General features: G+C 35.8%; 1 protein-coding gene across 16 annotated transcripts in view; it reads right to left on the minus strand.

The window, feature by feature from the left end:
- sv (paired box protein shaven) overlaps positions 1 to 24,845 on the minus strand; it is a 390,766-nt gene that overhangs the window by 80,749 nt on the left and 285,172 nt on the right. For all 16 annotated transcript variants that reach the window (XM_081726726.1, XM_081726727.1, XM_081726737.1 and 13 more), the window contains one exon: positions 23,456 to 23,653. In XM_081726726.1, coding sequence (XP_081582852.1) covers positions 23,456 to 23,653 — 198 coding nt within the window. The remainder of the gene's footprint in view (positions 1 to 23,455; positions 23,654 to 24,845) is intronic.

Genomic DNA, 24,845 nt, shown 5'->3' on the forward strand with positions numbered 1-24,845 from the left:
CTTAAGCATACCAATTAGCTGTCCCAAGGTTTCCTTGACTCCAGCTTATAACAATTAGGAAGTAGTCATAAGTATTCAAAGTATAAAGAAATCTCCTTCAAAATTCTGTTAATAGTTGTTTCGAATATGTACGAATTGAAGCTCTTAAAATCGTTCAAACATCCGGTATTTTTTGTTTTTCGGCTACTTGCTGTTTATTGTAATATTGAGTTGATCGAATTTTAACAGCGCTAATAGGTATGACTTTCTCTACGACTTTCTATCGTAGTGTTTACACCTGAAAAGTGCTCGAGTAATTTGGCCCTGAATTTGTTTAATTAATTATATAATTTCAAATTACAATATCTGAGACGAAGTGATTTCGAATCTATGTTTCATAAGAGGTTTTGAGTGTCTTTAAGCAGATCTTTTGGCCGCACTGAAATATTTTGTTGATATTCAATAACACCCTATATATATAAACTTTGTGTGTGTGTATGTTGGATGTGTCTACCTGTATCTTTTTTTATATTTGCTTTCCAGCTGCCGCTTTCACTCTCCGTCGGGGGTCAACTAAAACCTCTGCTTGTTTCCAAAAGAGATCTCCCTTTAACAATTTTCCCTTAGCTAGGGCCCTTGACGTCCACACATACACACACACACACACACTCACACGACATATATACATACACACAAAGCGCGGTCAATACCAGGAGACGGCAATGAAGTCAGAGTTCATCAATTGCCTGTTTGATGGATGTTGCAACTACCCAGAGAGAGAAGCCAAGCAAAAGGGAGCCCCTAATGCCATTGAGAGCGAGACTCAATGCTCGTAATAGAGAAGCTGTACCAAGGGCGGGGCTAAGGCGGATCGAGGAGGGAAGGGGGAGGGAATCCTGACTTTGAGGATGGGGAAACCGGGGGAAAACTGAATCGCTATAGCTGACACCAGGAGTTTAAGTGAGAAGCAGATGGTCATGCCTTACTTGGTACACTGTATCTGCATCAGAAAGTCAATGAGTTCTAAATAGTAAGCGTTCTTAATGGTAATTTAGTTTGTAATCATAACAATTATTTCAGTATTATTTCAACACAGAAATAATTTCAATGTCGACCCATGCATCAGTTTCTTGTAAGATTTTCTTTCCTTCAGCTGTAATCAGCATAGTTTTCTTTTACTTCACTGGAGTTAACATAATAGTTATTTCAACTTGACTAAAAGAAAATAAATTAACATCTAGAAGTCAATTAAAGAGAAGACATTATTATATATTTTAATTTTTACTTTTATTCAATTACGCATTTAGGATTAATGCATTGAATATGCACTTTTCGATATACAGATTGAAGAATTTAAACTATGTTATTTCATCTCTTATTGATAATTTATAGAAACATGAACGTACTTCTGTCAGCTCCGAAATCAATTTTCTTTGGGAGCTCATTTAGTTCGGATCTCATGTTACGCTGTGAGTCCACATCTCACATACCCTCAGTGCTGAAAAGGTCGCCAAACTGCAATTCTACTAACTAACCATAGATACGGTATATGGTAAATTTCTTTTCGCGGAAAAAACATCTGAAATGTGACTAAATTAACGTTGTTCAGCATTGTTTACCTCGGTTATGATGCTTCTTACAGTACCTCGTTTTACTTATATTTGTGAAAGATTTTCTGGTTAGTTTGAGAAAAATAACCGAAAATTCTTATAGAAATCACGTAAATGTGTAGATAGAATTGGCGAATAATAAAAGCAGAATTTTAAAGAAGGTACTTTCTAAAAAGGAACATAAATGCAATAGAAATTCCATCGTGATTAAATAATTCTTGTCCTCTACTTCCGTATTCGAGATTAAGGTTCGATTCCCGATTAGAGTACATGGCTCGGTCCCTATGTTAAATTGTAATCCATGTTTGAAATAACTCCGGTGCTGAAAAGGGTCGATAAACTCGAAACAAACAAGAAACAAATGAACTTAAGTAAGCTTCACGGATTGGACGGCGCGTTGTCAAGTTTGTATTAGAAGACAACTAATGGATGTAGATAGAATCTCCAATTGAATTGGCAACTAGGCTTTAACAGCAGTCATGTTCCTTTTGTTTCAACAACGATGACAGGAAGGCTTCTCCTTTCATTAAAGCTATCCACATAAACTCTGCACCAGTATCATCGTGTGCTAATGGAAGCACATAGTTAAGATGTGGCTTTGATTTGCTTACACCATTACAGATGCGGATGGTACTTCCTTCGTCCTTGTTTCCTTTTTGTCGGTCCTTACGACGAAGAGACTAAAAACTCCTCTCCTCAACACTTCATCCTCCTGGTACACCAAGCATTCCCTCCTCCCTCCTGTCTCCGCACTAGACAATCTCAATCCAGAAGCCCTAAACTCAAGATGAAACTTCAGAAACACTATTGATTCAAATGCGGGGGGCTCTGGGATATAACTAATTATGGAGAAGCCGTCGGTTCTCTATTTTAGTTAGCAGTCTCGTAAAGTGGTCTGACATACTCAAGGCACTATCTATCCCATTATTCTGGCTTCTAATCCGATTTTGGAGAACTTGAAGAGAGTCTTTCTCTTACCAACCCCCTAACTCTGCCATTTGTTCTGACGGCCTCCGAACAGTGGACCTTGGACTTTCTCTGTGAAAATCCCCCGTCGACACCATGTGCTTAGTCAGCATTATTGTCCAATCAAGAGCCTCTAATCCTTTTAAACATCCAATCAGAGATGTTATACAGATCTCTCTTTCCTTGATTCCCCTTTTGTTGTTCCTAGTTTTTGTATACACAGCTACTGTTGTACCTAGTGAATAGAAAAGTCCCTTTGCAAATGGTCGCATTAGGCTGAGAAGGGAAAGGGAAAGGAAAAGGAAACGAGATATTAACGGGATTGCAGACAGGTGGGCAGAAGAGGTTTATGCTTGTACAGAGAGATTTAGAATCAATTGAGCTGTTTTAGAATCTTGCATTGTCATGCATTGCCATTCCTGTTTCTATTAACAAACACGCGTGTTCTTGTTATATATATCACAACGATGTAAAAGAAGAAAATAAATATGATTGGTACAGGTTTGTATAACTCGAAAATTGTTTTTTAATACCAAAACTAAATAAATAAACGAGTTTCAATTATTGCAAATTGACAATCGTATGAAATGCTCAGAAAAAAAAATCTTATTACAAATGATGAAATCTGGATAAAATTGTGTTCACAAAATTTGCTATACTGTTGAAAAGTATTGTGAAGATTAAGATGAAATTTTATATTATTTTTTCTTCTTTCAAAACAGATATATTATTTATTTTTGATGAACAAATATTATCACAAATTTGTATATTTTATTTCAGTAGCCCTCTAGCTAGCGTACTTGCCTTTGGCGTGTGTTTACACGTCCAAGTTGTGATGCGAGCTTAATGTCCGTGTTCAGCGTCAAAACTATATGGGACGTTGACTCGAATAACTTTGTGCCTTCGCTGAGAATCGAAGTTCGGACTAACAGGGAGAACGTTAACTTTAATCAGAAGGAAACACTAGTAGCAGTTTGCGAGCAATCCCGGGTTCGATTCCCGGTGGGGGCACTCGGCCGATAAAGCAAAACGCTTTTTCAGGCCAGCCACCCTGAGTGAGGTTTTCCTGGGTTTTCCTCATTCACACCAGGCAAATGCCAGGGTGGTACCTAAATTATAGGTCCCAGGTCCCAGACCACTTCCTTCCTTCCCCAATCCTTTCTTCCTTCCCTTCCCCGGATAGTGTGCTCGCCGAGGGACGTCATCCCTCAAACGTGATGGGCTAAATGGTCTTAGATGCCGAGAGCCCAGAAATCTAAATCCTAAATCTAGTAGCAATTTTGTCACATCTAATCGTATACGAAGCCGTATTTTAGGGAGCACGGTGACTCAGTTTTCCTCTAGTACGTGGGGTCCGTGGTTCGATTCCTGGCCAAATAAATTTGTGGTGGACATCATGTCAATTGCTTTTCTCGAGGTATTCCCGTTTTCTCCACATTTTCATTCCACTAATTCTTCCATCACCATTCACTTGGCTTAATTATCCGTCTTCCTTAACCTAAAGGGCATAATCATAGGGCGTTAAATTGAAAGATTTCGTTTTATTCAAAGCCGTTTCTTTGATTTTCAGCTCGGGAGGTCAATATGCATGTTTTCTTCTTTGGTGATTTCTAAGAACCCTTACATGTCTCCAACACAAAATACTTCGTTGTTTTGCGGGCTTACATAGCAGCAAAGGATAAAAAGTCTTCCTTTTTTATCCAGGTTTTGAATTAAGACCAGCTATTCCAGGTTGCCTCAGGTACCCACTATACAAACTTCAGAGCCACATTAGAAAGAGAAGATCTAACCCGGCCCGCCCAGATGGCAGGTAGTCACTGCCTGACAATCACCAGCAAGATACAGTACGCATGTCAAAAGAAGGGTCGACTTTTTAAACATGGAACTGCAAGCACCGGAAATAATCCGCTCTAGTATTCTGTGTCTCAATAAAGATACAAGTATCAGTGTGGAGATTCATACGTGCAACTAGTAGCAAGTTAAAATGCCTTCCTTCACAGAAAATCTCGCCAGTTGTGAGGTGAAGTCTGTGATCCGATTTCTCAACGCAAAAGGACAGAATGTAGTTTATACTTCAGTAGACGTGTATTAATAATTATTATCTAATCTGCACCGTTTCGTACAAAACCGTCTGGAATTATTCTGATTCATGACAACGCTCACATACATATAGCTGCCCTGCTGTTAAAGACAATTCAAAAATTCAAAAGGGAACACTTTTATCATCCCTCATACAGCCCCGATTTTGTCACTACTATTTTTTTGTTTTCTTTGTTTTGTTTTGTTTCTTCACTTGAAATTTTAGCTTGCTTCTCAACATTTAAACAGCACTGAAGTTTTCCAGACATTTCTCGACTGTTTGGAATATGCGGTGGCAGATTTCTACACAAAGGGTCAACGAAAGCTTGTGCCGTTCCGCCAAAAATGCTTGGTGCGTCATGTTGATTATGTAGTTAAATAGCCAAATATATGTATTTGTATATTCGTAGAATCAACAATATTTCTCTCCTTTTATTCTCTTCTTTGCAATAGCCAATGAATTTATAATAATAATAATAATAATAATAATAATAATAATAATAATAATAATAATAATAATAATAATAATAATAATAATAATAATAATTATTATTATTATTATTATAATTATAATTATAATTATTATTATTATTATTATTATTATTATTATTATTATTATTATTATTATTTACATGCATCTCACAGCTTCCACTTTAGCGTTTCGCGTTCATATATGTAGAACTTCATACCAAATAAAACTTCATGTAAATGTAAAATATTGTCATTACAAAATACTTGTAAATAAAAGCATTATTTTTTTCCAATATAATTAAGTCAGGAAAATTTTTCTTCTCCAATCTGCGGGGATTAGTTTTAGGTCGATCTGTATTTAACAGATACAGCTTATTCTAGTTTCCTCTTTTTTTCCCTGAAATATTTCTCATTAATTGCCATATGGTCCCGTGCAATGAAATAAATTAATACATAGAGTTATAATTCTTTCCATTTTTTTCTTTTTTTCATATTCTGAGAACAAAGTGGACCATGAGAGTGAGAAACAGAATGAACCTACTTATATACGTGAAAGTTGGCAACAGTTGGTCTAAACCTCAGTTCTTCTCTTTCTTTCCTGGATTTTTTTTTCTCCTAACAATCTGTCCACCCTATTTGAGCGACCTCGGCGGACGAAGCAATGGAAGCATAGAAGTGGAAGTAATGAGAAAATCCCATCCAACTTTTACTCGTACTTTGCAGTCTGCCTGTCAGAGTGGAAGGGGTGGCAGAACACAGAGAATGCTGGTGTTGCACTGAATGGTTCGCGGTGCTGAAAAAGGTCAAAAAATAAGAATTCAAAAGTACGTAAGGGGAGGAGGACTGAGTGAGTGAGTTTGTGCACCCTCTTATCTTCTTGCTGTTCTTTCTTTTATACAAAACCAGGAAAAAATAAAGAAAGAAAAGGAATAGCAATGAAGCCATGGAACTCCACATTTTGAACGCCCGAGTTCACTACTGAATGTTGAGGACTTTAGAAAAGAGATACGGACTTCTTTTGCTTTCTTCCAAGTTCATTCCAGCATTCTTTGACTTTTCTTAAGAACTTTTCATTCTTTTGCCTTTTGCTTAGATTTTCAAAAGGATAACACACAACACATGGAAAGAGAAAAAATGCGAAAAGAATACAGAACGAATATCTCTTCAACACTTTTGATGCTGGGAAAGTGACTTCTATATAGTTAAGTGAAGATATAACAAGTGGCTCATCTACACTAATATTATAATGTATATGTAGGAATAGTTCTTTTGCGACCCACACCGTTCTTTCCAGAAATTCCCCCATCTCTACCCTCTTCAGATTGCTCAATCTTGTGGAATAACCAAATGATAGCCTGTATAATTAATGGCCCCCTGCTGTAGTGTAGAGTCGAAGATTCAGTGAGGGAGTACAACAACATTGCCTCAATAAACTAGGGAGCTTTTGCAGAAGAGAGCATGTGTTGAAGGCCATTAAAAAGATCACTTTTGATTTCAGACATTTGTGCTGTATATGATTGGGGAAGAGGGAGAGAAAATAAAGTTGTCATCGCCAACTGTCAACTGTTGAACTCTCTCACTCCTGAGTGTCAGAGAAATAAATCAAATAATGAAAAACATCGGTTCAATGAGCAACCAACGCACCGATTAAAATAGGAATTAAGTTGAAAGAATTAGATTCTCAATTTAAAGTGAGAAATAAGTCTTCAACTTTTACATCTCTAATCTTTTATTCTGCTAATATAGTTCTTACTATTCATGATTGTAACATTTCTTTCTTGTCTTCCATTCATAGTAGTACTCATATCCTCCAAAAACTATGACTAACGAAATAGCGTATCTTTAACTGATTGATACATGATCAACGCATTGTCCATCAACGGCACTATTTCGATTACTTAACTAACTCACTTACTCTATGGCTTATGGAACCCAGAGGTTCAATGCCGCGTTCACAAAAGCTCTCCATTGACTTCTATCCTTAGCCAACTGGATCCAGTTTTACTTTGTATTCCTATTTCTGCGAGATCCATGTTAATATTGTTCTCCCATCTGCGCCTAAGTCTTCCTAATGGTCGTTTTACAGTCGGACTTCCAGTTAAAACTTTGAAAGCATTTCTGCTTTCTTCCGCTCTGGCTACATAACTTGCCCACCTAAGCCTCCTAGATTTGATGACTCTAACAATGTTTGGTAAACGGTAAAAATTATGTAGTTCCTTATTAATAAGTTTCCACCATTCCAAATTCCGTTCCTTTTGGGTCAAATATTCGTCTTAGGATCTTGTTCTCAAATACTTCTTATTTCCGAAACAAATTAACAAACAAACAAAAGAAAAATATTCAATGCATGTGTGTAGATATTCTAGGGGGAGCATATATATTCTGGGCGGCTCAGCACCCCCTTGAACATGCCTGAATTCAACACTGTGCCTATCGTAAATAAAGCTTCCCTGAGAAGAGACAAGACGAGAAAGGATTTTCATAACGGAATATGAGGCAAGAGAGATTTCTTCCAACGGAAACAGATAAAGGTTCCGAGACGAGAGATTACTTCCACAATATCCTTTGGAGACGAGACAGCTTCAACTCTTGTCTTGTAGGAAATCTAATTGCAAATCGAAACTTGAGCGATGTTATTCGGTTACATGAGGTATTGACTGGAATTATATTCATGTTGTTAGTTTCTTTTTGGAGGGCACCTTAGTATAGTTATTAGAGCGTTCGACTAATGTCCGCGTGGTCCCAGGTTCGATTCCCAGACGGTGCTTCCCAATTCTCCGCGTTCACCGGGCGTCATGAAGCAAACTTGGGAGTTACGTGAAAACAAGAAGTGACGGCGACTAGGTCTAGAAAGCTTCTGATGCGCCTTCAGGGACACGACGTCGCAGCGCTAGGATGGACGTACCGTAGTTCCGCAAGTCGCTAGCAGATGGCGCTGGAACACTAGACTCACTAAATGGACTATTATGCCAAGTGGTTAGTGGTTAGTTTCTTTTTATGAAGTTAGATATACATCCATTAAACATCAAACCTTTTTTGTTGGTATAGTGGCGACCATGTGAACCTTTGATACAGAGGGTCCCGGAATAGATTCTCCATGGGAATAACTTGAAACTTGAAGACATTACGGTGGTTCGGATTCCACCTCAAACGTCTCATGTAGTCTCGGTGCTGAAAGGGAACACTAAACTTTAATCAACCAACCAATGAAATATCACATTATTAATCTTAAATAAAGTTCAGAGCTTTTCCCGTATCTTTTCGGTTATAGTGCTCGCTATCAATACGCGTGATTGACGTTCAAATCATCGTGACAACTCTTCAGTCGGATCCGAGCTGTCCTAGGTTGGCTTTTAAAGATATATTTAAACAACATTCCTCACTTTTACGATCATTTGGATGAACTTAGGGAAACGTTATTCCGATAAAAAGGTATAATTAGTTTCCCTTTCTGTCTGCAAATCATTATTGACTCAGCAGAACACTACTTTCCATACTGGTACTAATCCTGGCCTTATATACTGTAGTTAGTTACTTTATGATTTAAAGTATTACTAACAACTAGGACTGTTAAAAATATTCAAACAATAATTCGAATATTTGTGATTCGAACAATTAGTCATTTATTGGAATAATTATTCATTTACTGTATTTGTAAAATTATCAAGCATACGAGGTGACATGAAAAAAGTTTCGAGACTAGTTGTGTAACACGCCAACACATGGCAGCACATGGATGCACACACACTGGAAAAGGGAGCAACGAACTTCATAACTCAGTGTCTCACGAGACATCGTCCTGAGTACATCGGGAGCTGTGTAGGCGGTGTTATTCTGACCATGTGTGTTACCACGTCTGCGATTTCATCATGGACAGCAAATTAGAACAATGAGCGAACGTAAAATTCTATGTGAAACTAGACAAATCCACCAAAGAGATGCCTGACATGAATCGGCATATGTATAGCGATGCTGTAATGAGTCATTCGAGGTGTTTTGAATGGCACGGGCTCTTCAAGAGCAGAAGAACATAACTGGAAGACGACTTTTAACGAGCACAACACACGAAAATGTTGAAGACATTCGGCAAATTGTGCATGAGGATCGCCGAAGAACAATCCACAACATTGCTACCATTGTCGATATGTCGTACGAACAGTGCAGGCAATCCTCACATATGATCTGAACATGCGCCGTGTTGCTCCCAAGTTCAATCCTGGCTGCTGATCCAGAAGCAGAAGAAACGGCGTCGAAGTCTACTAAGAACTCCGTCAGCGTGCCGTGAATGATTCGTCCTCATGTTTAGGATTATTACCGGTGACGAAACTTGGGTGTACAGATGCGACCCTAAGACAAAGCGACAATCTTCACAGTGGAAGAGCCCATCATCCCCACGACCGAAAAATGTGATCTACGGCGCCGGAAAAATAATGGCTGTCCCACGACCGCGATACACTCTGTTACCGTTCTCTTTTCACATTTAAGCTTTTCATCAGAAACAAGCTTATTGCACTTCTGCATTTCCTTATTCACCAGATTTGGCTCAGGTGGACTTCTCTATATTCCTGAAGCTGAAGATCCAGCTCAAAGATCACCGTTTGGACATCATTGCGGAGATCCAGCGCGAATCGCAGAAGGTGCTTGATACGCTTCTAAATGAAGACTCCCCGGCCCCATTCCAGCAGTGGAAAAAACGCTGGGAGTGCTGTACAAAATTACTATTTTTAAGGTGGTAATGTGTAAACATACATAAATAAAGTACTTTCTTGTAAACAGAATTAGCATTGGAACTTTCTGATATGACCTCGTATGTTCGTAATTCGTATATTCTTTTTTCAAATTTTCTAATCGTTTGAGATTCCAATTATATAAACAATACTAAACAGATTAATTCTCACATCAAAGAGTCAGAAGATTAGCAAGACAAACGTGTGTTCAAATAGGAGTTGATCAAAGCCACGCAAAACAGAAGCTAATGTTTGGTTACTGAATTATGTAGAATTAAAATACCTTTTCTTTACATATAAAATGTGGTATTTTAATTTATTTGCATTCATATTTCATAATTACATATCAGAAATAAAAATGACTGATTTTTACCTCAGAAAAATAATTAAAATCATACAATACAGGCCTAAATGTTTCTATCTTTGCATCTCAACTATTGGATTTCTATGATACAGAAAAATTTTCTTACCTTTTGGAACATTCCGAATTAGAAAAAGAAATGGGAAGGTTCTTTCTTTGTTTATTGGAACAATATATATATATATATATATATATATATATATATATATATATATATATATATATATATGAGTGTGTGAGTGTGTGTGTGTGTTTGTGTTCTTTGTTTTCTGATGGAGGAAAGAGTAGTAAATTACTTGTCTTGATGGTGTATTGGAGGAGGAAAGAACGCTGAAATTTTTCACGAAAATTTCCAGAAAACAGAAAAAAGAGAAAGAAGAATTGATGGAATGTAGAAAAAAACGACTGGGAAACGAGAGAGAGAAAAAAAAAGGAAAAAGGAAAAATCAGCAGCACAAAATCTATCCAACTTTGGGCAGTTTCTCTCTGTGATGGCCGTATAACTGTCCGTCAAATGGAAGTTGTCGGAAGGCCATAAAAATAAAGACCGTCCGAATAGAATGGGATGAAACTTTTAAGATGGAGGGGAATTTCGTCCTCACAAGAGCTATTATAGCAACTGTATACATAGTCGATGTACATCTTTTATTCTCTATCCCCTTCGATGCTTTCATTTTTTTCTGTTGTTTTGTTTATCTACTTTCTTTTTTTTTTTCAAAGGTATAGTCCTTAAGGGCTCTGAAAGCACAAGAATCCATTTTTACTTAGCGTTTTGGCCATTTCAGCTTGTAACGACGTGTACAGTGGTTTTTAGTACTGTCGTAGGAGTTTGGATGAACTCCATCACGAAACAACTGGAAAGTAATTTATTTTTTCTTTCTTTTTTTCAATATTCTAAAAGAAACTTTGTGACATAAATTTGGAAATGAATATGGAGCTATATAATTAAATTGGTTTATTTTGTTGTAAATAATAATGTATCAATTGGATAAATCTGATGACAAACAACATTCTTCAGAACTCTCTGCACAGTCATCGAAAAAGAGTTATTTATTTCCGTTTGATGAAATTAGTTTTGTAAATAACTTCAGAATGGAAGGACAATTTGAGTACAGTTTTCAGTAAATTAAAAAGTATGTAATTTTTTGTACATACAAGCAAACCATCGTTATTCCCAAAATAAATTTTACCAAATGGAAAAAACTTTTGTGGCTGACTGTACATAGTTGATATTAGATAATGCTGTTAAAACTATTCTAATGTTTTTCTTTCCCACATTTTCATCTCACCTATTCCTCACACATTCTCATTCCACCTATTCCTCCCACATTCTCATCCCACCTATTCCCCACATTCTCATTCCACCTATTCCTCTCACATTCTCATTCTACCTATTCCTCCCATATTCTCATTCTTCCTATTCCTCCCACATTCTCATTACACCTATTCATCCCACATTCGCATTACACATATTTCTCCTACATTCTCATCCCACATATTCCTCCCACATTCTCATTCCACCTAATCCTCCCACATTCTCATTCCATCATCATTCACTTGCTTTAATCATCCGTCTCCCTTAGTCTAAAGGGAATTACGTGGGACGTTAAACTGAAATATTTTCTTCTTAAACTGCAGAATACGATGAGGGTGAAAGAATTAGTCGTATGTAAAAAAAACGGAAAGAAGTAAGGAAATTCCGAAAAGAGAATCGGGTGTGATGTTATCCTTCCTTCACAATATTACATGAATCCAGTGGCGTAGGGAAGGGGGGGCGGAGGGGCCGGGCCCCCCCAAAGAGGTCCGACAATGTACTTTGGTACTTTGATGTTTGTAATTTTTTATATATTTTTATGTTTATATATTTTTTGTTTGTAATTTTTCTATATGTGCCTATAACAGCACTTGCCCCCCCCCCCCAAACACACATCCTGGCTACGCTACTGCATGAATCTATAACCTTTCGGAACATAAATACCAATCTACAATTAAAACATCAATTTACCTTTATCCTTGGTTAAGATATTATCATTTTAGCCTGTTTTAACTGAAGAAAAATCACGAAATTTAACCATGACTCTCGATTATCATTTGAACTCTCGTTTTTCCTTATCCATGTTTGCTTACAGGGTATACGTACCACGAATTACAAATAAACATGCAAACGGTGATTGTGTTTTATGAAAGAAAAGAGAAAAATCTAATGTGGAAAGCAATATAAAATGAAGTGGAATTGAAAATCATAAAAACAACAACTGGAAATAACAGTTCAAAAGTAGAATTTATAATAAAAATAAAAGTCTACGTACAATATTGTTCTCCTTTTTTGCTTTTCCAGAAGAGCCGCTGGAGGAAAATTGGGTTGTCTTTTCGACTGGGCAGGCAAAAGAGCTCTTGTGTTTTCAGCAAATGGGCAATAGACGAGGCGCATCAGACCCTGGATTCAGATTATGTTTCCATTGCTGAAATCGTCTAATGTTTTGCCTTCCTCTCTGTCTCTCTTTCTTTGTGCACATAAAAGAGGGAGAACCACTTCCCACGGGATTAGCTGACCCTTCCTGATAGGAGTTTCAATTGTTGAGAGTGCCACTTCAAGAGTGGTGTCAGGCAAAAGAGGAAAAGGTTAAGCGAAGAAGAAGAAAAAAGCAAGAGTGAATGAACCAATGAAAGACGGTCCTAAGAATGAAAGAAAGTAAAAATAAAAGTTTATTTTGTCGTTTGAATACACATACATAAAGTTAAAATGGCCATCTTTCTGTTGTAAAACAGAAGTTGATTGGAAAAGCAGTAGGTGAATTTTATGGCTGTCGATTCTTTTCAAAAAAGATAATGCTTGACTAGCAATAATTGACAGTGAAGTGTGAAAATGGTAGGTGAAGAAAGAAAATGATTTTGAACAATCTTTTGTGATATGTCTTCCTCTTTAATTTAGATCTAATAGTCTGTAAACAATGCATAGTAAGATCGTATCACACAAAAGAAAATAAATCAATCAAATGCAAATTTGAGTAATATATAGTTATGCTATAGATATTAATTTCAGACTATAAAGTACTAAATTTCCTTATCGCGGGAGAAAAATTCGTAAGTACATACTGATTTACAATCCAGTTAATTAATCATCTCATTATTTACTTGTTCTAAATTAACATTTAGCATGTTTGATCCATATTCTTTTTCTAAACAGCAATTAAAGACTTTTTGTGATAAATTAAGTCCAAATTCCAACTTTGGTGACCCACATAGTAAAAATCAAAGACCAGTACACCATAATATAACACATGCTTACTAAGCTCGCCATGGTCTATCACAAAACCAAGTTTGGTCAAGATCGGAAGAGATTCATCGATCGCGTATACAGGGTGTCTCAAAAGTCCCCTAACAGGGTAACTTGGTTATTATCAGAGTTACAACAAAATATAAGATGGAAAACGTCTCCAAATATGATGTCTTCAATCTAAAGTGAAGGATTTTTTAAAAATCGGACAACCCCTTTGGAAAGTACACTCTTTATGCGCCCAATGTTAAATGAAAATGCAACGTTGCCATTTACCTGGACCCACAACATAAGTCAATGAAGTTACTGTCTTTTATGCTAACGTGTCAGCCCCCATTTCAAACATGCCCCCATTCACCATAGTTTTACAAAATTTATCCACCAACCGATAAATGGCAACGTTGCATTTTTCACTTAACATTGGGCGCATAAAGAGTGTACAGTCCAAACGAGTCGTCCGATTTATATATATAAAAAAAATCCTTCACTTTAGATTGAAAATATCATATTTGGAGAATTTTTTCCCTCTTACACTTTCTTGTAACTTTGATAGTAACAGAGTTACCCTATAGCAGGGGACTTTAGAGACACCTTTTATATATATATATATATATATATATATATATATATATATATATATATATATATATATATATATAAGCTTTTGTGGTTCTTTTTAAAAAAATAGAATAATCAAGGGAAAGACGAAAAAATGGAATTTTAACATTTCGATACATAAACACACACACATGTAAGAAAAGTAATGCTAAGGTCCATCTTTAAAACCTTGGATAATCCAAGATAAAATATATCAGGATCTTACGGAAGTGAGTGTCAATAACTATTTCGGAATATCATACGTGTGTATTGTTTTAAAAAGCTCATTTACCATCTATTACTGCTGGATTTGTTTTATAGTTCAGTCGTACATGCATCGCGAAACAGATCACGTGTGTTTTAAGAAGGAGCTCGTCGAGTTGGTGGAGATCATGATGTCATATGTTTGGCCTTCAAGAGTACAAGGCTTATTTTGCCCTCTCACAAATACTGTCTCAAATGTTTTATGGCATCTAAGAACACATATATACGTATAACGTCGATATGACCATCATACAGAGTACATGTATTATGGCTATCTTCCTCCTTTTTTTCTCCATAACGTACATAGTTGAACTTGCCATTTATTGCCTTACATGAAAAATTCTAAAAAAGAATTTAACAAGTTATCTTGGTAGTGTTATAATAAGCACTAATACTGACTGTTTTGCCTAGACGTATATGCAACCCGTAACTTTTGAATGTTTTGGGGATTGCATATTAGTTACACGGAATATACATTTATGACTGAATGGGCTTTTGTTTATAATAAGCATTAAGAATGTCTTTTTCCCTAGATGTATATGCAACCCGGACCTTTTGAATGTTTTGGAGGTTGCATATTAGTTACACACAGTGTACATTTATGATGAACGAATAAGATATGTATAGTCATCGTTACCCCCTTGAAGATGTTAACAAAAATTGATCTCATTAGCAAGCTCAATCGAGATAATTGCTCTTGCTGTTTATAACAAAAAACAGAATTTAAAAATTCGCTTTCGTTTAACGATGCTACTGTGAGGAGTAACGGATGGACGTACATACTAACGTAAACTCGCGCTTTCTGTGCACGTAGTCACAGGTTCTATTCCCAAGAGAGAAGTATTTGCCACGAATATAAGCCCGACTGGATCTATATAGTTGTCTGGATCTATCTGATATATAGTTGTCTGGATCCCAGTTAAAACAATAGGTTGTTTCATATAGCCTATATCTGAAAAGGAATTATAAACTCAAAATCAGTCAAAATTAATTGTTCTGTTAACTTAGTTTTATACTCTATGCACTGTATGTAATAGAGGGAATCGAACATGGAAGTAATTTGTTTTTTTACGAAATGTACCTACAAACCAACCTAGATTGAAATAAATATTAATTTCAACTTTGAAAAACATTTGCGCTTAAAACATAGCACTATTTAAATTTAACTCAAAAAATGTAATCTTAAATGTTGCTATAACAGAGTCCTAGAATTTTCTTCTAAATCTTCTGACATCACATCGGATATGAGTGTGAGTTAAACACAGCTGTTCTATTTAATGTTTGTGGCCAGATGTCATGAGAATAACTGGAAAATAAGACATCTCAAGTCAAAGATATATATCTATATTTTGGGCAGTTGAAAGAAGATATGATGAAAAATGAGTTCCCGTGTATTTAAGAAGTGAAGATTTTTAGAAAACAGGCTAACCAAAAAGAAATAGTAATAATAATAACAAAAACTAGCAAAGAGAAAAATAGAAGAAAATGATATAGTAAAGAACTTGCTTGACCGAGTCTGAATTGAGGAAGAAAGAAAAATAATACAGTAGTATAAGAAGAAGTAAAAAGAGAAAAAGAAATTGTGTTGGAATTCCACTCCCGAACATTTTGTTGTGCGTGTAGTATGTGTGTGTGTATATATCGACGTGGCAACTTCTGTGTGAGGCGGGTGGACTATTCGCAGGGAGTAGGAGTGAACGGAGGGAAAGAGAAGGGAACATCGGGATGAAGAACTTGAGTGAATCGAGGCAGTAGGAGCAGAGACGGGAAAGAGGGCGGGAAGAAACGAAAGGAATTGTGGAGAGAAAGCGGGAAGAGGAGAAAGGAAATGAAGGGGGGAGCCAGAGAAAGAGAGAGAGAGAGAGAGAGAGTAACGGCTTGAACCGACATTCATTCGGGCGTCGCCGTTTCGGTCGTTTGGGTTTCTGCAACCACAAAATGGCGGCCGACGTGAAACAGGAGATGCTTTTCTGTTGGGAAAGTCTGAGTCGTCACGGGAGGAGCTGCATAAGCGACACTCGCACACACACACACATTAAAAGAGGGAAAGTATAAAGAAGAAAAAAAACTGTTTGTTGATGTTTTCTTTGTAAATGATTCAGATCGTTTTTAAGTCAAGAACACACACTGTGATCCCTTCAAGTTATCTAAGCCGTCCTGTTTTTTTCTAATCCTTAAAGATGATATGATGCGAAAAATTATACCATAATGTCTTCTTAAAAAAAGCAACGAAAAAGAAACAAAAATAGTAATTTTGTCGGCTAATTATGTGATGATATTTAAAGCACAGAATGATGCCTGAAACGAACTCAATATTGCTCAATGCAAAAATAACTTTTACTTAATGTCTTAATTCCAACAGCATAACACTGTAACTAATGACAAGGCACGAGAATGTTTCCTCCATGGAAATACGTGAAATTCCTATGACTGATTTATACTACTACTACTACTACTACTACTACTACAATTATTATTATTATTATTATTATTATTATTATTATTATTATTATTATTATTATTATTATTATTATTATTATTATTATTATTATTATTATTCTCTTCTTTGTTTTCATCTTAAAAGCTAGGCACTATCTATTCACATTTAGTGCACACACTAAATAAATGACTCTTCGGGTATAATTCTGCATAAATTATTCTACTTGATTGCAATAAATTATATTTTAGTTTTCAAAACTCGGTCATACTATTGGCAACTTTTAAAAAACAGTCGCAAAGAGCAATCGACCATACTAAATTTTAAAATGATCTGGAATACAAAATACTGTACAATTAACAGTAGATATTGCTCTTGAATTTGTCAAATCTTAGTTGCGCGGTGTAATTTATTCGCAAAATGAAGTAAATATCTTAGTTTGCCAGTATCTTTCTTTCTTTTTTTTTAAGTATGATGCTGGCCGCATAATTATGTATTCTTTATTTCAAATATAAAGATTTTTCAGGTTCTCACTATGTATATTATATATCTATCTTAACTAACTGGTTCATATTAGGTTTGATATCCTAAATAACTAGAAATACAAGTCTGAACAAAGCAACGTTTATTTTCAAAAATAATAACCGTGTAACAGTATACCTAACTAACTAAACATATTGGCTTCATCAGACAGTGTCACATTGACATTCACATTAATTCATTCACACATTCACATTGATACATTTCTTAGCTTCTTTTCGTAATTGAAGAAAATAACAAAGCAAGTAGGCATCATAATTTCCAAGCAGTCATGGTATTCATGAGTGACTTAATATTAAACATTACACTACAGAATTTGGTATGAAAACCGTATGTTGGATTGTAGATGTCTTACCGAAACATTTGCTGATAACTCGTTCTCTTCATTTTTAAATAAATTACAATAAATAAATATATAAATGAAATGAAAAGTAACATTATTATTATTAATAATAATAAATAGGAAGAGATTGATGAGTTGATTTGGAGTTTAACGTTCCGTTTAACACCTAGGCTATACACAACGCGGAACTATAGCTTAGTGTGGGATCCGAATTACTTGACTTTTCACCGAGAATATAACACAGGTGTATTTAAAACTACATGTTGTGCCTCGTTAATTGAAAACCATTCACTGTACTTTTAAAAGTATACTTTCTTACTAACATAAATAATTTTCTGTGCTCACCCTTGGCAAATTTCACGTTTCTTTTAACTCCTCCTAACAATAACTCAATTACTACTTTTCCAAGAATAATAATTAAATGTCAAATTATTCTATTATTCAAATAATTAAATGACGAAGAAACCAAATTGATTGCTTTTTTTTCTCAGAGCTCTATTTCCTTTTTAGAAGCTGTGTAGTAATATATGTTTGACATCTCTCTCTTTATTAATCGAGGGGAGATTGAGGACAGATGTTATAGTGTAAATCTCCGAAACTTGAATCTCCAGGGAACACTTGTTTCTCGAACTACTGGCCCGCTGGGAGAGGCTTTAACGAAATGGGTTGTCAGCTGGTAGCCATTTGAGTTCGAATGCTTTGGTCCATAGTGAAGGCTGATTCATGATCTCATCGGCTTAACAGGCAACGTAGGGCTGTTCGCACCTTCACTCAACATGAGATTTGTTACAGAGGGCGCGAAACGAAGGAGTGGGAACCATATTTTTTGTCTGTTTCCTTGTTTTAAATAAAAGGAAAACAAAATTACAAGAAAAACTATACCTATGTAACAATTTCTTGTTCCATGATGCATTATCCGTATGTGTTGTACTAAAATGTACAATTAATATTATCTATATCGGATTTATGGCATAATTTGGAATCTTGAGGTGTTTGAAAATTATACGCAGATACATTAATTTTTAGCAGATATATCTAGTTTATTGAATGATCGTACATTTATTAATTCTAATTTATTTGATACAAAGCATTCATTGCATCAATAGTTAATTCCGTATTATGGAGCCTTTATGTTCTTCTCATTCTTGGAAAGACATTCAAGTATTATTTCATTTAAAACTAAATCCAAACAATTATGATTTCAGGGGTGGCTAGGAAGAAAATCTCCCTCCCTCTTCCCCGAGCTACAAAATTCTTCCCAAGCCATATCTCTGTTCATGGTCAATCTGGATTACCAGTTTATCCACAGTAGTATTCTTCACCCTCCGTGAATTGAAAGTCACCCTGGATGGGCCTGGATAACATTTTTTGAAATCATTTCCCTGTTAAACAATTAGTATGTGCCTAGTTTTATTTAAAAAAATGTACAAATGCATGTTGAGTTAGGAAGTTTTGGAGCGGTTTATACCCGGTGGCCCCTCCTCCTCATGGGTGAGCCTCTGACCGCGAAAAACTAATACTGTATATCAGTCTCTCTTAATACAGTGTGTGTAGAAATTCGATAACCAAACTCCCGGAGGTGATTTCTTGATTTGATCTGATTGTTTATTCTAGCGTCTCTTTCAGCAACAAGGTTATATGAGACGTGAACCTACAGTTTAACGTGGAATCCGAACCACGTGAGTTCACGTCGGAAAAATTGAAGCCGGGCCTCCCACGCCAAAGGCGCGTACGCTAACCGCTTAGCCACGAAGGAGCTCCGAAGGTGATTTCTTATATGAAGTGAAACAAAAAAAGTTCTAATAAACATAGATCGAAAAACATCCCCTTTCAGAGTTATAAACCACCGATAATGGGAAATATAATCTTTTAGAGCGTCCTCATATGAAAACTATGGATCTCATCGCATGCAATTCTAGGTATTAGTATCTGCTCTATCTAAATATCCATATTCTGCCATCCCCCGGTACCAGTGAAACGAATTATATAAAGGAGGTATACACTTTTAAGTATTAATTGAGCATTCATTTTGTTGGTACCGGAGAGTTTTAAACACGAATATTTAGGTAGAGCGTATTCCTATTCCTTAAACCACTTGCGATAGGCATCATACTTTTCGTGTCAGGGCGTTTGAAATGGTAATACAGTATTTTGCATTTTCGGTGGTTTATAACCCTGAAAGAAGGTGTTTCTTTTTTACGCACTTTAATTATAACTTTATTTTTTCATTTGGTACAGGAAATAACCTTCTTTAATTTGGTGACAGAATTTCTAAAACTGTGTAGTGTGTAGTACAGTATACTATTGCTGTTACCATCAACACAAGAAAGCTTATGTAAGAACAAAGTGCACGTGGAACTGTACAGTACTTCTTCCACTCTCCGTCAATGACCATCATAATTTCATCCAATAAGACAAAAAAATACAAGAGGGAATTTCCTGTAGTACTGTATAACTGATAGACAAAAACTAGGAGACAGTTTAAGGAAGAAAGTATTACAAGCTTGTCGCCTCGCAAAGTCATTATAACTAAGAACTACTCTAGAAAACCAAAAATGAGAAAACGGGGAAAAATGAAGAAAAAGGGAAAGATAAAATAAAGGAAAGGAAAGAAGTACTTGAAGATTTCCCGCCAAATCACCGTCAGAATGGTCTCCAGAGAAGATGTCGGCAAGAAAAGTCGTTTGCTGGAGAGTCGCACAGTCCCTCGTTGAAGAGCTTCGACGCCAAATACTCCATTTCTTGTGCTCATCATAAGCAGAAAGAAGATGAGAAAGAAGGCGTGATGAGAAAAAAGTAAAACAAGTGACTATTCTGTTTCTTCTGGTATTTTGCAGCAATAATATAGAAGGAAGTGTTTTCTTTTTTCTCTAAACAAAAGGAAGATAGAAATGTAAGAAAATAATAGAAAAAATGCAAATATTAAATAAGGCAGACTGGCTACTTTGATTGCTACGAAAATTTACACAATTGTTCACATTATTTAACTTCCTTTCCACTTCGTTATTCAGTATATTCATAATTTATGGAAAGAAGGTTTTATGTTGTTTCCTTTGCTTTACACTTGCAATACAGTGAAGACATTATTCTCCAAATCAAATATATATTCAAGTGTTCTTATTTCATGTAAACTTCGATACCGGAACTAATACGGAGCCAGAATGGCTGAGTGGAAAAATCTCCATCCAAGCTGCAAGCTTTTCAGTTGGTGTCATATGGACTTCATCGTGAACAAATAATGTGTTTCTCTTAAGGTCTCGATTGAACATATAATACAGAAGAAGGAAATGTGCTCTATTTCCAGCAACTGAAAAGCTTCTCATGTACACATTGTAGCTAAATACAGTTTTATAAGGATAATATCGAACGAAACAGAACCAAATACCGAACGAGTATGAAATTACTATAATAAATAAACTATAGATTTTTTAAACCATGATACTTGACGTATTTAATAATAATAATAATAATAAAATAATGTGTTTGCGCCTGTCACCAGCATTTCGCAAAGAAAGGAGTCACAAAATTTTGTACACAGAACTTCAATAGTTCTAATTTTCGATTTTCCGCTGCTGGCGGAGGCCAAGATTTGTAGCTCTTTCTATTATTTCAAAGAACGTGTGCCTATATGCAACCAACATTACATATTTGTTTTTTGGGTTTACATAATAGCAGAGGACAAATACTCAGGCAATGGAATTAAGACCCGGCAGCGACGGGTATTTATAGTTAGTTATTAAATAAAATTTTCGATAATACTCATTAAAATTTTCCTTTGAATTATGTAGTCCCGCGTAGTGTAGTCGCTGACGCTCTCGTCTTCGGTGCGAGTGGTTCCGGGTTCGATTCCCGGTGGGGACACTCGGTCGAAAAAATGTAAATGATTTTTCAGACCAGCATCCTGAATGAGGTTTTCCTGGGTTTTTCTCATTCACACCAGGCAAATGCCTAAATGATACCTAGCATACACGTCCCAGGCCACTTCCTTCCTTCCCCACTCCTTTCTCTCCAATTCTAAAGGCAGTGTAATCGCCAAATAATGTCTTCCGTCATTCGTGACAGGCTAACATCGCCCAAAAATGCCGAAAGCCCAAAAATCTGATTCCTAATGCTAAACCTTTCAATTCTGTAATTCAGGACATTTACACGAGAAATTGAATTTTGGCAGTAATGCAGCGTGGTTTTCTACTCTCAGGGAAAACTGTTATTTCTAATGCATTATGTTTAATATTCTGCATTATTTTTAAATCATTAATCCATTGTTTATTTTAATGTTCTGTTTACTCAGGCGAAGCGGCGATTCCACAGCTTTCACATTAACGCTACGCCCCTGAATTTTTAGATAGTAACGCACAAGGTTCTAGATTCTCCCCTGTTGAAGGGAATTTATACTCGCCGAATAGATTGTAGATCCATAGCGGACCAAATAATGTTCAGATCTTGAAAATATTCGTATTATTTGAACAATGAATATAGGGAAAATTGGAATTAAAAAAAAAAAATGCCAAAAGATTTTAGTGATAATATGTTTGATATATCATTTCTAATATGGACAATAAATAAAAAGGTAACGCTCTTTGGTTCGAGCGGTCCTGGAATAAATGTTTTCCGCTGTTTTTCATTGTGTTCAATATCATATATACGAACATAATTTTTTTATGTTCAGTATAATTAGCTGAAATACCCGTATGAACCTACCTCCTTCCGCCTTAGGACATGCGTTTTAAAAATTATAAATAGTTTACGAACTCTTCCCTACATTTATCTTAATGCAAGTGAATCTAAAGACGTGGACTTGTGTAGTGGACTTACATACGAGTATAAATAAATATTAGGTTTTATATACTCCATAAGACTAGCAGAAGTTGAACGATTGAACGATATTTAAACTGGAACACTGTAGAACCGTTTTGGTTGTCTAACTTGAGAGCTTCTGATATACTCTTTAAATTTTCAACTCTCCCCCACCTTAGGATACGGTTTTAATTAGCCTACCGACTTCTCCTTACAATTAACTAGAAGTAAACCAACTTAGAAGTGTGCCAAGCCAACTGTATGAGTTTGTATAAAGGACAAACAAACAAATATTCAGCTTTATATACCGTATATTTCGAAATACACGACGACTCCGAAACAGAGATGAACCCCATTTTTTAAGGGATGCTTGATCTGTCTTACCCCACTATATTTTCTTTCCAGATTGTAAGTCACAGAAGTATGTCCACTTATTTTTTTAAAAAAAATATGTTTACATATCAAGTTTCATCTTAACACTAGGAACTCATGCGATATTCTATTTTCTGGCATAAACCTTAAATCACTTTTCTCGTTTGAATCTCCTTCTCTCCTCTTAGGATATGTATCATACAATTCTAAATAGTCTGCAGTCTCCTTTAGACTTCGGATTCATCGATACAATTACTTAAAACAGTGGTTCCCAACCAGTGTGTGGCGCAATTCCATAGTGTAGTGAAATTTCAGAACTTAAAAATTATGAAGCATTTAATAACTAAGTTAAAATCAATTTTGATGCAGCGTGTACCAGTCAATACCTTCAGCAGCAGCAATGATGCTCTGCTCTATAGTTGATACTATTATTAATAAAATGTCCAACAAGTAAGTCGCGATGTCAAAGGGCGATGTATGGGCGCTCAGTAAAGTGTATCCCAAGTCTAAAAAGGTTAGGACTTAGAAGTATGCCAAGGCAAACTGTGGGGATTTGTATACCTGACAAATATGCAAACATTCATTTTTAAAGGATCTATATGAGAAGAGTATAGATTTATTTTAAGTATTGCACTTACCTGTTAATGGAACTGACACTTGGCACGTTGTCTTGCGAACAAATTCCCTCCGCCAGCAGCCGATCCCTGATTTCCCATGCAAACATGGTGGGATTTTCCCTTTTATAGTTTGCGATTGCGTCCACTACAGGTGGAGTAGCAACCTTCGGTTTGCTGCCTCCGATCACTCCAGCTTTGAAGCTTCCAGTTTCGTAGTACCTGTTAGTAGAAGAAACAAATACATTTTAATCAATGGAAGTTTCTGCTTTCATTGTTAATTCTATTAAATTAGTACGTATTGTGTGAAGTAGTGCTGTTAAAATTGTTTCTATATTTGTTTGCTGTTATTCGGATGTCCAATATATATCCTAATAATTGTTCGAATATTGAACACGAACATAGATAACTTCATTATGTTCATGGTAAAGTGGCTAACATCGTGGTTGGAGCTACCTAATGGGTTTGAGTCCGTTTGGATGCATATACGTGTCGTTTACGTCAGTTTTGATAGTATCTTATTGAATGATATTCCTTCCTGATAGAAATGCAACTTTTTCGTAATAAGACAGAGCTCTTCAAATAGAAACAGATATACTTTCTGAGACGAAACACTTATTTCAAGACATCTTTTCAAGACGAGACAGCCTCAATTCTTGTCTTGTAGGCAATTCTATACTCAAATGCTATATTCGAGATTTGAAACCGCTACCACGCGCACGGAGAAAGATAAATCCACGAAGTTATGGGGAGTCCCCCCCCAAAAAAAAAACAGAATTTTCTTATTTATGACTCACAGAAATATCTTTTAAGCACTCGAGTACAATAATTTGAGCATCATAGTGTCCGAACGATTAAAACAGGTTCGTTTAATGTGCATGGTCCGGCTTCAATTCCTGGTGATGAAATATTTTCAGCTCTGATCCAGCATAATAAACTAACAAACACCAATCTAGAAACACAGAAATAATGCCATTGGAAGTGAAAGTGATAATTAGTGAATGTGCATTTGAATGTATGCCATCTTCTATCCAGCTTTAGCGCCTGGGAGTTTTCAATACATGAATGAGCACATATCTTCCATCCCCCCAAAATAACTATCCTCAACCATTCTAACATAAGTTCTATACTAAGATCCAAAGCTGTGTAATGTTTTCGATATCTTAAAATATCGAAATATAGATGTGGAAAAATCACATCTATTGATAAAAATTACAATTTTCAATATATTTGGTGTTTCTCAACGTTAGGTACTTTCAATATTTCGATATGTCGATAAGGATTCAATAGTTGGTCAATTTCAAACTTCGATATCAAAATTCGAATATTGCACAGAACTACTATTGTCCCAAGACAGCCATGTACGAAAGAATTTATTCAATATGATGATAAATTATATTAAAATTTGTAAAAA

Source organism: Thermobia domestica, chromosome 1 (genome assembly GCF_964235325.1).
Source record: "Thermobia domestica chromosome 1, izTheDome1.hap1.1, whole genome shotgun sequence".
Classification (NCBI taxonomy): Eukaryota; Metazoa; Arthropoda; class Insecta; order Zygentoma; family Lepismatidae; genus Thermobia; species Thermobia domestica.